Raw genomic sequence first — 15,384 nt, forward strand, 5'->3', positions numbered from 1 at the left:
CGCGAATGAGATAAATAATATTATTTGATATTGTGTAATCTGCAGTACATGATTTACTTTTCGGTCCAATTTTTTGTTCAGCCCTTCTCAGTTTTTATAAGTTACTGCCAACGATGAAATGATCCATTTCAATAGCTACAGCAGTAGCGTATAGCAGTTAGCATTCAATGACCCATAATGCACTTCTGCCATGACCCTCCCCCGCCGAATTCTCATTGGTTGACGTGTGTGTGACGATTCCTGACATTTTCTTGGTCTCTTCCGCGAATGAGATAAATAATATTATTTGATATTGTGTAATCTGCAGTACGTGATTTACTTTTCGGTGTCATTTTTGTTCAGCCCTTCTCAGTTTTTATAAGTTACTGCCAACGATGAAATGATCCATTTCAATAGCTACAGCAGTAGCTTATAGCAGTTAGCGTTCAATGACCCATAATGCACTTCTGCCATGACCCTCCCCCGCCGAATTCTCATTGGTTGACATGTGTGTGACGATTCCTGACATTTTCTTGGTCTCTTCCGCGAATGAGATAAATAATATTATTTGATATTGTGTAATCTGCAGTACGTGATTTACTTTTCGGTGTCATTTTTGTTCAGCCCTTATCAGTTTTTATAAGTTACTGCCAACGATGAAATGATCCATTTTAATAGCTACGGCAGTAGCATATAGCATATAGCAGTTAGCATACCATGACCCACAATGCACTTCTGCCCTGACCCACAACCGCCAAATTCTTATTGGGTGACGTTTATGCGACGATTGCTGACGTGTATGTGACGATTGGTGACGTGTATGTGACGATTGGTGACATTTTCTTCGTCTCTTCTGGGATAGAGATAAATATTATTATTTGATATTTTACGGTAATGTGTTAATAATTTCACACATAAGTCACTCCGGAGTATATGTCGCACCCACGGCCAAACTATTACAAAAGCTGCGACTTACAGTCCGAAAAATTCGGTAAATAAAATATTTCATAGTTGAAACATATAAAAACCTGTTCCTATAAATGTTTTTTTTTTTTACTTCACTAGAGCCCTCTAAACGCCCATGTAGTCACCTTTATACTCATTTCACCCAGTATAGTTGCCTTAAATGTGTTTTACTGTAGAGTTCTCTATTTGGTTTAAATGTTCTGTTCTTGCCATACTTATTTTCTCCATTTGCTATGAACTTAACAGAATAAGCGGTTGGAATAAAAATGTATGACAATTTACATAGTTTTACCAATCTTGTGTAAGTGCAATATTGTCTGTCAGGCAGTGTCAGAGGCATATCAAATATTATGTACAGCAGGGGTGCCCATTACGTCGATTGCGAGCTACCAGTCGACCGCGGGGGGTGTGTCAGTCGATCTCCAGCCAGGCTTTTAAAAAAAATAGACCTAAAAATTAGTGATCATCAATCTTCACCAAGACGTCACTTAAATGACATTCACGGTACCGGAGGGTCTTGTGAGATCACGCTGGCTGATGCAAGATCATTATTATGAAAATATGACCGAGAGGAAGGCGAGAAACACTTTTTATTTCAACAGACTCTTGCGCCGTACCTTCCGTCAAAACTCTAAAGGCCGACTGCACATTTCCTATCTTCACAATAAAAGCCCTGCTTCATGCTGCCTGCGCTAACTAAATAAAGAGTCTCGGAAAACTGGCGTGCACAAGCGATCCCTCAGAAAGCTGGCGTGCACATCACTTGTGCACGCCAGCTTTCCGAGTCTCTTATTTTGTTAGCGCAGGCAGCATGAAGCAGGGCTTTTATTGTGAAGATAGGAAATGTGCAGTCGGCCTTTAGAGTTTTGACGGAAGGGACGGCGCAAAAGTCTGTTGAAATAAAAAGTGTTTCTCGCCTTCCTCTCTGTCATTTTTTCATAATAATGAACTGGCAGCAGCCAGCGTCATCTCACAAGACCCTCGGGTGCCGTGAATGTCAATCAAGCAAGCTACGGAATTTGCCGCCAGTGTTTTTCTTGTAAAGTGTATGGAAGCTGGATGAATTAGATGCCAAAAACCAACCACTTTCATGTGGTATTGTACAGAAAGGACAACTTTTTTTCTCCTCCATTTGAAAATGTGGGCGTTATCATCATTACTGTCTGATTCCAATCAATGCAAGTCATCAGAATCAGGTAATACACCAACTTATATTCTTGTCTTTGTGAAAGAAAGACATCTATATGTGTTACACATGCTTGTATTATCATTAAACACATTTAACTTGTTTACAAAAATGTCTCTTTCATAAAAAAATAAATATAAATGATATATATAAATGAGGTAGATCCCCTCGTGTTGGTCAATTGAAAAGTAGCTCGCCTGCAGAAAAAGTGTGGGCACCCCTGTTGTACAGTAACAGAAGAGACAGCTGGTCCGTCTATTCCGCTGTCTTTGGGTCACGGCGGCAGCCTCAACTTCCTAGTCTCCAGCCTTTTCCTTTAGTTCCAGTGGGGGAACACTGAGGCGTTCCAATGCCCTCTTCAGTATGTCCTACTGGAGGTGTCTCTTCTGGTTGGGCATGCCCAGAACAATTCAATAGGTAAAGCATTTCGGGGGGGGTTTTTGTAGATGACCGAGCCACCTCTACTGACTCTAGTCAAAAATGACACAATATTTTACTGCATATGTCAGCAGCACAATTACAAGTATTTGTCCGGTTTGCTTACTTACTACTAAAATAATTTGTCTAATATGTTCGCTAAGCCAAATTGGCCCTAGTGTGTGAATGTGAGTGTGAATGATGTCTATCTGTGTTGGCCCTGCGATGAGGTGGCAACTTTTCCAGGATGTACGCCGCCTTCAGCCCTATTGTAGCTGAGATAGGCGCCAGCTCCCCCCGCGACCCCGACAGGGAATAAGCGGTAGGAAATGGATGGATGGATGTTCGCTAAGCCAAATGGTCCCTAGTGTGTGAATGTGAGTGTGAATGTTGTCTGTCTATCTGTGTTGGCCCTGCGATGAGGTGGCGACTTGTCCAGGGTGTACACCGACTTCAGCCCTATTGTAGCTGAGATAGGCGCCAGCACCCCCCGCGACCCCGAAAGGGAATAAGCGGTAGAAAATGGATGGATGGATGTTCGCTAAGCCAAATTGACCCTAGTGTGTGAATGTGAGTGTGAATGTTGTCTGTCTATCTGTGTTGGCCCTGCGATGAGGTGGCGACTTGTCCAGGGTGTACACCGACTTCAGCCCTATTGTAGCTGAGATAGGCGCCAGCACCCCCCGCGACCCCAAAGGGAATAAGCGGTAGAAATGGATAGATGGATGGATGTTCGCTTTGTTATTTAAAGCCAACGTTGTTCTTTGATTGCATTAAGAAACAATAAGTAAATGTGTTAAGAATAAAATACATTTTGGTATCGGGACAACCCAAATACAGGGTTAAAACGGTCTCCATTTACACAAGTGTAGATTCAAAGGTGGCAACTTGTCCAGGGTGTACCCCGCCTTCCGCCCGATTGTAGCTGAGATAGGCGCTGGCGCCCCCCGCGACCCCAGAAGGGAATAAGCGGTAGAAAATGGATGGATGGATAGATTCAAAGCTTCAAAGTTTACACTTAAACGCATACACTCACTTTCATGAACATTTTGTCTAATCAGAAGCCTGGAAAAACAGCCACAGCTGACTTGGTTGCATTACGCCTCTGGTATTGTGATAATGTTCATTTTAATATACTACTACATGTATAATTACATGTACATTATCTTTAAAATCAACCCAGTCTTACACAGAGCCCAAGAAACATGATGAAAGTGCCTAAAGTGCTCATATGCGCGCATGCTGCTGTGAAGCCCAACACTCATTGAATTATAAAACATTTAATCATCAATACGGTGATATACTACATGTTCAGTAAAGTCCATCCATCCATCCATCTTCTTCCGCTTATCCGAGGTCGCGTTGCGGGGGCAACAGCCTAAGCAGGGAAACCAAGACTTCCCTCTCCCCAGCCACTTCGTCTAGCTCTTCCCGGGGGATCCCGAGGCGTTCCCAGGCCAGCCGGGAGACATAGTCTTCCCAACGTGTCCTGGGTCTTCCCCGTGGCCTCCTACCGGTTGGACGTGCCCTAAACACCTCCCTAGGGAGGCGTTTGGGTGGCATCCTGACCAGATGCCTGAACCACCTCATCCGGCTCCTCTCCATGTGAAGGAGCAGCGGCTTTACTTTGAGTTCCTCCCGGATGGCAGAGCTTCTCACCCTATCTCTAAGGGAGAGTCCCGCCACCCGGCGGAGGAAACTCATTTCGAACGCTTGTACCCGTGATCTTAACCTTTCGGTCATGACCCAAAGCTCATGACCATAGGTGAGGATGGGAACGTAGATCGACCGGTAAATTGAGAGCTTTGCCTTCCGGCTCAGCTCCTTCTTCACCACAACGGATCGGTACAACGTCCGCATTACTGAAGACGCCGCACCGATCCGCCTGTCGATCTCACGATCCACTCTTCCCTCACTCGTGAACAAGACTCCTAGGTACTTGAACTCCTCCACTTGGGGCAGGGTCTCCTCCCCAACCCGGAGATGGCACTCCACCCTTTTCCGGGCAAGAACCATGGACTCGGACTTGGAGGTGCTGATTATCATTCCGGTCGCTTCACACTCGGCTGCGAACCGATCCAGCGAGAGCTGAAGATCCCGGTCAGATGAAGCCATCAGGACCACATCATCTGCAAAAAGCAGAGACCTAATCCTGCAGTCACCAAACCGGAACCCTATGAACAGAATCGGTGACAAAGGACAGCCTTGGCGGAGTCCAACCCTCACTGGAAATGTGTTCGACTTACTGCCGGCAATGCGGACCAAGCTCTGACACTGATCATACAGGGAGCGGACCGCCACAATAAGACAGTCCGATACCCCATACTCTCTGAGCACTCCCCACAGGACTTCCCGAGGGACACGGTCGAATGCCTTCTCCAAGTCCACAAAGCACATGTAGACTGGTTGGGCAAACTCCCATGCACCCTCAAGAACCCTGCCGAGAGTATAGAGCTGGTCCACAGTTCCACGACCAGGACGAAAACCACACTGTTCCTCCTGAATCCGAGGTTCGACTATCCAGCGTAGCCTCCTCTCCAGTACACCTGAATAAACCTTACCGGGAAGGCTGAGGAGTGTGATCCCACGATAGTTGGAACACACCCTCCGGTCCCCCTTCTTAAAGAGAGGGACCACCACCCCGGTCTGCCAATCCAGAGGTACCGCCCCCGATGTCCACGCGATGCTGCAGAGTAAAGTGTACATTATATTTAAACTCAGTGCATAATAACAAGGAGCCCAAGAAACATCATGAAGGATTTTAAGTGCCTAAAGTGCCGCACAAAATTGAACAAACTCTAATGGAATTACACCACATTTGATCATCAATTTAGCTATATATCACATGTGCTATGAGGTGTGCATTTTCTTCAACAAGTAGCCCAGGAAACATGTTTTTCTAGTGGCCTGGGTGGTTATAAAACGTAAACAACTTCTTGATCCGTTGTTAAATACGTAAAGGTTAGAAACATGAGATAATCTTACAACACAAAGCAAAAAGCATTGCTTGTCAAAGTTGTTCCATCAGCTAAAGGTCTTATCTGAAACAGTTGACTGTAATTGCCGCCATTGGGAGTGTCTCATCACAAAGGGAGTGTTTTTCAAAACAAAAAGACGTATTTGCGTGTGGACAAGAGGCCAACATGCATAAAAAAGTATGTGTTTTAAAAGTATACACATTTTTTTGGACATGGCCTTAATTAGAACTCGGCAAGAAACATTTAAATACACACCATGAACATTAGTCAACAGACCAATGTCCCAAAGAAGGCAGCAATGGGAGACTAACCCTTCTGATTAGTAATCGGAGGCAGTTGAGTCCCCTGATCACTAATCAAAAGCAGGCGAAGGGAACAGCTCTCACAAACAGTGGTGGAGTCACTGCGAAACTAAACTAGAGCGCAAAACAGAAAGAAACACCAAACACAGGGCAAACAACACAAAACCCCCAAAATTGTCACATGGATTGTGACAGAACTAAATATTATGTAGCAGACCTGGGCAATTTTGATGAAAAAAATGCTTCCAGAAGCCTGTGTGTGTGTGTGTGTGTGTGTGTGTGTGTGTGTATTAATTGTTTTTTATATACGTACATACATATGTAGGTACAGCAGAGCACACCTGTGCATTTTTTTTTACTTGGGGGCCATATTGATAGAAAAAATATATATAGGGGACTCTGTGTGTGTGTGTGTGTGTGTGTGTGTGTGTGTGTGTGTGTGTGTGTATTAATTGTTTTTTATATACGTACATACATATGTAGGTACAGCAGAGCACACCTGTGCATTTTTTTTACTTGGGGGCCATATTGATAGAAAAAAAATATATAGGGGACTCTGTGTGTGTGTGTGTGTGTGTGTGTGTGTGTGTGTGTGTGTATTAATTGTTTTTTATATACGTACATACATATGTAGGTACAGCAGAGCACACCTGTGCATTTTTTTTTACTTGGGGGCCATATTGATAGAAAAAAAATATATAGGGGACTCTGTGTGTGTGTGTGTGTGTGTGTGTGTGTGTGTGTGTGTGTGTGTGTGTATTAATTGTTTTTTATATACGTACATACATATGTAGGTACAGCAGAGCACACCTGTGCATTTTTTTTTACTTGGGGGCCATATTGATAGAAAAAATATATATAGGGGACTCTGTGTGTGTGTGTGTATTAATTGTTTTTTATATACGTACATACATATGTAGGTACAGCAGAGCACACCTGTGCATTTTTTTTTACTTGGGGTCATATTGATAGAAAAAAAATATATAGGGGACTCTGTGTGTGTGTGTGTGTGTGTGTGTGTGTGTGTGTGTGTGTGTGTGTGTGTGTGTGTGTGTGTGTGTGTGTGTGTGTGTGTGTGTGTGTGTGTACTTTTCGGTACTTTTCTAAATAAAGGGGACCACAAAAAAAATTGCATTTTTGGCCTTATTTTAACAAAAGAATCGTACGGTTCATTAAACAAATGTTTGTTATTTCAAGTTTGTCCTTAAATCAAATAGTGAACATAATTGTCTTTTATTAGTAAGTAAGCAAACTTACCAATTGAGTACCACTTAGTAAGTTGGCACTAATTGGTACCAATATGTTACTGGCGTATGCAGTAACATATTGTGTCATTTTCCATTGTATTATTTTGTGGTAGAAAATGAATTATTAATACACGTTAATTTACTGTTAATATCTGCTCATTTTCAGTTTTAACATGTTCTATTTACACTTCTGTTAAAATGTAATAATCCCTTATTCTTCTCTTGTTTGGACGATTTACATTAGTTTTGGATGATACCACATATTTGGATATCAATCTGACACCAAGTAGTTACAGGATCATACATTGGCCATATTCAAAGTCCTCATGTGTCCAGGGACATATTTCCTGAGATTTCCGGTACTTTTCAGAGTGGGTAAAGTACCTAATATGATTCATTACTACCAGTATAACCCTATTTGGAACAATTTCTGTCGTTCAAGACTTATGGAAATTTGGAAACACCACAGCCCAATATATTGTCGGCTACAGTTTGGATGTTAAAAAGGTTTAATAAAATGATTTGAAAACATCTGTTAGGCCGAATTTATGGGCCGTATTTTATCCAGGTCGACAGTAAAGGTTCCTATTGTCAACGAGCAACATCACACAATTGAAAAACCACATGCATGGGTATGTGCACACAGGTGGGAGGTCACACGATGCTGCCCATTCGATGGATGCCCCCAGAGAGTATCATGTACAGGAAGTTCACCACAGAGAGCGACGTGTGGAGCTTCGGAGTTATTTTGTGGGAAATATTCACTCATGGCAAACAACCATGGTTCCAGCTGGCCAACAATGAGGTACATTTTCACTTACATGCACATGTGTACAGATTCTAAATAGGGCTGTCATATAATTGCCTTTTTTCTCCAGATTATTCCCAGTTCCTCCTGCTAGCTTGCTGCAAACGGTTCAATCAGTTCTGAAACGGAGACACGTATTATTGCACCACGTCCAATGTGCCCCCTCATTTTTAATGTTCTTGAGACAACACACAAACTCCCTGAGCATTCCTTACAACATGTGAGCAAAATCTGACATGCACACTATCCAGCTTCACATAATAATAATAATAATAACAAAAAATGAATGTTTTATCATTTATATTTCCAGATTAATGAAATTACAACAGTCATTTCAATTAGATTATTTTCAACTATAAATTATTTGGCACACTTATATTGCAAATTATTTGTGACTTGCTTAAATAATTTCCGTAGTTTTAGGGTATTAACTTATTTTTAGTTATTGACTTGACTTCATAATCTTTTTTTTATATGTTATCTATATTCCAGTTTAAGAATGTTAAAATTGAGAAAATAACTATTCAAGTAAGATAATTTGGTTTTACCCACACATAAAATCTCTTTTAAATACACTACAGCAGGGGTGCCCATTACGTCGATCGCGAGCTACCAGTCGACCGCGGGGGTGTGTCAGTCGATCTCCAGCCAGGCTTTTAAAAAAAATAGACCTAAAAATTAGTGATCATCAATCTTCACCAAGACGTCACTTAAATGACATTCACGGTACCGGAGGGTCTTGTGAGATGACGCTGGCTGCGGCAAGATCATTATTATGAAAATATGACCGAGAGGAAGGCGAGAAACACTTTTTATTTCAACAGACTCTCGCGCCGTACCTTCCGTCAAAACTCTAAAGGCCGACTGCACATTTCCTATCTTCACAATAAAAGCCCTGCTTCATGCTGCCTGCGCTAACTAAATACAGAGTCTCGGAAAACTGGCGTGCACAAGCGATCCCTCAGAAAGCTGGCGTGCACATCACTTGTGCAGGCCAGCTTTCCGAGACTCTTATTTTGTTAGCGCAGGCAGCATGAAGCAGGGCTTTTATTGTGAAGATAGGAAATGTGCAGTCGGCCTTTAGAGTTTTGACGGAAGGGACGGCGCGAAAGTCTGTTGAAATAAAAAGTGTTTCTCGCCTTCCTCTCTGTCATTTTTTCATAATAATGAACTGGCAGCAGCTAGCGTCATCTCACAAGACCCTCGGGTGCCGTGAATGTCAATCAAGCAAGCTACGGAATTTGCCGCCAATGTTTTTCTTGTAAAGTGTATGGAAGCTGGATGAATTAGATGCCAAAAACCAACCACTTTCATGTGGTATTGTACAGAAAGGACAACTTTTTTTCTCCTCCATTTGAAAATGTGGGCGTTATCATCATTACTGTCTGATTCCAATCAATGCAAGTCATCAGAATCAGGTAATACACCAATTTATATTCTTGTCTTTGTGAAAGAAAGACATCTATATGTGTTACACATGCTTGTATTATCATTAAACACATTTAACTTGTTTACAAAAATGTCTCTTTCATAAATAAATAAATATAAATGATATATATAAATGAGGTAGATCCCCTCGAGTTGGTCAATTGAAAAGTAGCTCGCCTGCAGAAAAAGTGTGGGCACCCCTTCACTACAACATTACAACATCCATAAAATGCTTAATTTAAGAATTGCAAGTTGAATAATGCTTGTTTTCAGAATAATATAATTATTTCTACCTTAAAGTCCTGCTAATCCCTAGATATACAAATCTTAATTCAGAATGTCTTATCAAGTAAAATTAAAACATGGACAGATAATTTTATGAATTTTTCAGTATTTTTTTTCCTAAAATCTAATCTTTTTATCATATATTTTGTCAGCTATTTTTGCTGTGTACAATAAATATAACAAATCTCATTTTTCTTGAGCTGCGTGGTGTATGTTTGGGTTGGAGTTGAGACATGTACAAGTACCTCTTCAGGGATTACATTTAGTTCCCCTTAAAGGAGTCCTTTTATCCAAAATAAAAAATTTCTTACCTATTGACACCTAATTTTGTGTGCTTATGATCTCAATAAATCCCAAAAATATCAAATCAAACCATGGAGGAAGTATTCATAAACCAATCTTGCCTTCTTCCAAACTTGCTCCAAATGAGCCGTTTGGAATTTGAGACTTTAGTGATGTATTTTGCTTTCGTTATGTCAGCGGATATCTTCTTACATGGTAGAGTTTGACCCAAAGAGCCAAACGTGAGTCTGACGTTTTTATTCAGTTGAAGTCCAAAGTTGTAGTCAATATGTTCCTTATTTTTGTCTATCCTTAACCAATTGGTAGTGGGAGCATTGCTAAATATGCCTATTAGAATGCACTACCTCTATATTATACTGTATACCATATTTTCCGGATCATAGGGTGCACTGCGGATGAATGGTCTATTTTGGATCTTTTTTCATATGTAAGATGCACCGGATTATAGGGCGCAGTAAAGGAGTTATATTATTATAATTTTTTTTCTAAATTTAAAACACTTCCTTGTTGTCTGCATAACATGAAATGGTGGTTCTTTGGTCAAAATTTTGAATAGATGACGTTTTACAGAAAATCTTCAAGCCGTTTTCTGACAGTCACTTCAGGATGTGCCGTTTTGTGGGCGGTCTTATTTACGTGGTTCACCTTGGTTGGTGTTGTTTATTTGAGTCATTGTGCAGTCTGCACATACCTCTTATGTGTGACTGCCATCTACTGCTCACACTTGTCATTTCACCATGTACCAAATAAAATAGCTTCGAAGTCGGTAAGCAAAACCAGAATTATTCTGGACGTTAGGCGCATCGGGTTATAAGGCGTACTGTCGAGTTTTCTTTTATTGTCATATACAGGTCAGAATTGCTTTCCAGCAGTCTCTTTCTCATCCGTGTGTGTGTCTCTCTCTCTCTGGCTCCAACTCCAACAACGTGTCTCGTACCAGTAATAATGGCGACAGGTGATTAGATAATCAGGCCCAGCTGGGCAATCTACTTTTGGGCAAGCCGCTGGCTTCGAGGCCAGGCCATACACATCCCACACCTTATAGTCCGAAAAAACTTTCAATTCTTCAGTAGGAGTGTTATTTGTTATTTTGAAGGTATCATATTTGGACGTAGGATACATCGATAGATGTCACTATTGCATTTTGCAACTGGTAGCTGTTTTTCGATAAGAAGCTGATTTCGACAGAAGGCTGGCAGTAATCAGTTTTGCTCAATAGAAGGATTGTTGATGCAAACCTTTTTTCCACCTTAAAACATCTTGACAGACATTAGAGGGAGCTGTGTCCATTTCTAATTGAGACACCTTCCTTTTAAAAAGCCATTCCACAGTTTGCAGCCAGCTCACTTGTGAACTTGTGAAATCATTCCAGCAAACATTATACCACAGACATGGGAATCGGAAATCTCCGCAGGTTGGATTGGAACAGTTCCAATCTATGATTAATGCTGATCAGCACCACCCCTACGTATATATGTAACCTGAATATTGTGTCCTCTTTTTTTTTAGGTGATTGAATGTATAACTCAAGGCAAGGTTCTGGAGCACCCACGGCTCTGTCCCAAAGAAGTCTATGACGTGATGCTTGGCTGCTGGCAGAGAGAACCACAACAGCGTCTTCACATGAAGGAAATTCAGAAGACTCTGTTATTGCTGATGAAGGCCACGCCCGTTTATCTGGACATACTTGGTTAGAAACAGAAGCACTTGAAGAGGAATGAGAGTACAAGTGTACTGCGTATTGTGACAACACACACAAAACTGGTTGTTTTTCATATCATAGTGGCACACATTGTGTACTAACGCTTTTAATTTCAGTTGAGTTTGCTGGGAAAGAATGTTTAGCTGCCACCTCATACTAAAACTTTTGTTTGGTAAGCTCTTAATAATAATGGATTGGATTTAAACTATCAATCAATCAATCAATGTTTACTTATATAGCCCTAAATCACTAGTGTCTCAAAGGGCTGCACAAACCACTACGACATCCTCGGTAGGCCCACATAAGGGCAAGGAAAACTCACAACCAGTGGGACGTCGGTGACAATGATGACTATGAGAACCTTGGAGAGGAGGAAAGCAATGGATGTCGAGCGGGTCTAACATGATACTGTGAAAGTTCAATCCATAATGGATCCAACACAGTCGCGAGAGTCCAGTCCAAAGCGGATCCAACACAGCAGCGAGAGTCCCGTTCACAGCGGAGCCAGCAGGAAACCATCCCAAGCGGAGGTGGATCAGCAGCGCAGAGATGTCCCCAGCCGATACACAGGCAAGCAGTACATGGCCACCGGATCGGACCGGACCCCCTCCACAAGGGAGAGTGGGACATAGAAGAAAAAGAAAAGAAACGGCAGATCAACTGGTCTAAAAAGGGGGTCTATTTAAAGGCTAGAGTATACAAATGAGTTTTAAGGTGACACTTAAATGCTTCTACTGAGGTGGCATCTCGAACTGTTACCGGGAGGGCATTCCAGAGTACTGGAGCCCGAACGGAAAACGCTCTATAGCCCGCAGACTTTTTTGGGGCTTTGGGAATCACTAATAAGCCGGAGTCCTTTGAACGCAGATTTCTTGCCGGGACATATGGTACAATACAATCGGCAAGATAGGCTGGAGCTAGACCGTGTAGTATTTTACACGTAAGTAGTAAAACCTTAAAGTCACATCTTAAGTGCGCAGGAAGCCAGTGCAGGTGAGCCAGTATAGGTATATATGTATGTATATATGTATATAAAGGTATATACAGTACAGGCGTAATATGATCAAACTTTCTTGTTCTTGTCAAAAGTCTAGCAGCCGCATTTTGTACCAACTGTAATCTTTTAATGCTAGACATGGGGAGACCCGAAAATAATACGTTACAGTAGTCGAGGCGAGATGTAACAAACGCATGGATAATGATCTCAGCGTCTTTAGTGGACAGAATGGAGCGAATTTTAGCGATATGAAAGAAGGCCGTTTTAGTAACGCTTTTAATGTGTGCCTCAAAGGAGAGAGTTGGGTCGAAGATAATACCCAGATTTTTTACCGTGTCGCCTTGTTTAATTGTTTGGTTGTCAAATGTTAGAGTTGTATCATTAAATAGAGGTCTGTGTCTAGCAGGACCAATAATCAGCATTTCCGTTTTTTTGGCGTTGAGTTGCAAAAAGTTAGCGGACATCCATTGTTTAATTTCATTAAGACACTCCTCCAGCTGACTACAGTCCGGCGTGTTGGTCAGCTTTAGGGGCATGTAGAGTTGGGTGTCATCAGCATAACAGTGAAAGCTAATACCGTATTTGCGTATGATGTCACCTAGCGGCAGCATGTAGATGCTGAAGAGTGCAGGGCCAAGGACCGAACCCTGGGGAACTCCACACGTTACCTTAACGTAGTCCGAGGTCACATTGTTATGGGAGACAAACTAACACTTTTGTTTTTACTCCCATCTTTCAGGAGTGAAACTTAAAGATCTTAACATTGTGTGGCCACAAATTGGAGCAGTAGAGTCTCATGAACAATGCTCCAACTTAAACATAGGCTTTGTGGTTACCGGTTAAGCCAATATTACAGGAGGACAACAAGATGATTCAGTACATGACCAGCTTTCTGCAATCAAAGTGGGTGGGTGTCTAAAAAGCTGCTTGGCTGAAACGATATCACACCGGTCGGATCATAAAGTTACATTACAAATTAAGGCGGTATTGCTGAGGCAGAGAAGTAAGCTGAAAAGAACACACCTTTCGCAGAAACACAATGCTGGCATTGCCAAGAAAGCAACGTAAAAAAGCAGGAAAGAAGAAATTATTATTCATTATTTAACCGTGGAAGCCAAAGTACTTGTTGTCAAATATTTCCATAAACTGAATAAATATTGAAGATGACGTCATCCCGACCACAAAGTACTAAAAGACAAAGATTTAATGCAGCTTGAAGTCTACTCTAATCCGACTCATTCAGAATGTTTACTTCAGTTTTTGTTTGTAATGTCTTTGTTTTTCTTATCTTTATTCAAAGTATTCAAAGGTAAAGAATCTGGGTATTATCTTTGACCCAACTCTCTCCTTTGAGTCACACATTAAAAGCGTTACTAAAACGGCCTTCTTTCATCTCCGTAATATCGCTAAAATTCGCTCCATTCTGTCCACTAAAGACGCTGAGATCATTATCCATGCGTTTGTTACGTCTCGTCTCGATTACTGTAACGTATTATTTTCGGGTCTCCCCATGTCTAGTATTGAAAGATTACAGTTGGTACAAAATGCGGCTGCTAGACTTTTGACAAGAACAAGAAAGTTTGATCACATTACGCCTGTACTGTATTTACCTTTATATACATATATACATACATATATACCTATACTGGCTCACCTGCACTGGCTTCCTGTGCAATTAAGATGTGACTTTAAGGTTTTACTACTTACGTATAAAATACTACACGGTCTAGCTCCATCCTATATTGCAGATTGTATTGTACCATATGTCCCGGCAAGAAATCTGCGTTCAAAGGACTCCGGCTTATTAGTGATTCCCAAAGCCCAAAAAAAGTCTGCGGGCTATAGAGCGTTTTCATTTCGGGCTCCAGTACTCTGGAATGCCCTCCCGGTAACAGTTTGAGATGCCACCTCAGTAGAAGCATTTAAGTCTCACCTTAAAACTCATTTGTATACTCTAGCCTTTAAATAGACTCCCTTTTTAGACCAGTTGATCTGCCGTTTCTTTTCTTTTTCTCCTATGTCCCACTCTCCCTTGTGGAGGGGGTCCGGTCCGATCCGGTGGCCATGTACTGCTCGCCTGTGTATCGGCTGGGGACATCTCTGCGCTGCTGATCTGCCTCCGCTTGGGATGGTTTCCTGCTGGCTCCGCTGTGAACGGGACTCTCGCTGCTGTGTTGGATCCATTATGGATTGAACTTTCACAGTATCATGTTAGACCCGCTCGACATCCGTTGCTTTCCTCCTCTCCAAGGTTCTCATAGTCATCATTGTCACCGACGTCCCACTGGGTGTGAGTTTTCCTTGCCCTTATGTGGGCCTACCGAGGATGTCGTAGTGGTTTGTGCAGCCCTTTGAGACACTGGTGATTTAGGGCTATATAAGTAAACATTGATTGATTGATTGAAAGTTATTCATTTTCTTTCATTCTTTACAAAGTAGTTGAACAATCCACTGTAAAACTGGTAATGAGCCAGATTATAGCAAAGTATCAGTATAGCATTTCCATCTTTAGTTCCTCCTGGGAACAAGGTGGCTGACGTGTCTTGTCCAAGGACATAAAGGCAGTGACTAGGAGGGCCAAAGCTGAATTCATACCAGGAACCCTCAAGTTTCTGGACGACGGTCTGAGCACACTGCCCCATTTTAATTTTCTTGTTTTATTTAATAACTTTCCTATTTTAATCTAACATACATTGTACTGTATTTTTCATTAGGATTGTCCCGTTTTAACGTTTTTCACTGCCAGTTCAATAACAACATTGGAGCTTAGAGTATTTGCCGATGCC

The 15,384-nt window shown here is 41.7% G+C and overlaps 2 protein-coding genes across 2 annotated transcripts in view; one reads left to right on the forward strand and one right to left on the reverse strand.

The window, feature by feature from the left end:
* LOC133562893 (NT-3 growth factor receptor-like) overlaps nucleotides 1-11,919 on the forward strand; it is a 97,600-nt gene extending 85,681 nt beyond the window's left edge. Inside the window, exons 17-18 of the mRNA XM_061916708.1 lie at nucleotides 7,722-7,880; nucleotides 11,409-11,919. Of these exons, the coding sequence (XP_061772692.1) occupies nucleotides 7,722-7,880; nucleotides 11,409-11,594 (345 nt within the window). The 3' untranslated portion in view covers nucleotides 11,595-11,919. The remainder of the gene's footprint in view (nucleotides 1-7,721; nucleotides 7,881-11,408) is intronic.
* Nucleotides 1-15,384, reverse strand: part of LOC133562892 (alpha-mannosidase 2C1-like) — a 121,022-nt gene that overhangs the window by 18,283 nt on the left and 87,355 nt on the right. The gene's annotated exons all lie outside the window — the stretch shown is intronic.

The sequence above is a fragment of the Nerophis ophidion genome, linkage group LG12, assembly GCF_033978795.1.
Source record: "Nerophis ophidion isolate RoL-2023_Sa linkage group LG12, RoL_Noph_v1.0, whole genome shotgun sequence".
In the NCBI taxonomy this organism is placed as follows: domain Eukaryota; kingdom Metazoa; phylum Chordata; class Actinopteri; order Syngnathiformes; family Syngnathidae; genus Nerophis; species Nerophis ophidion.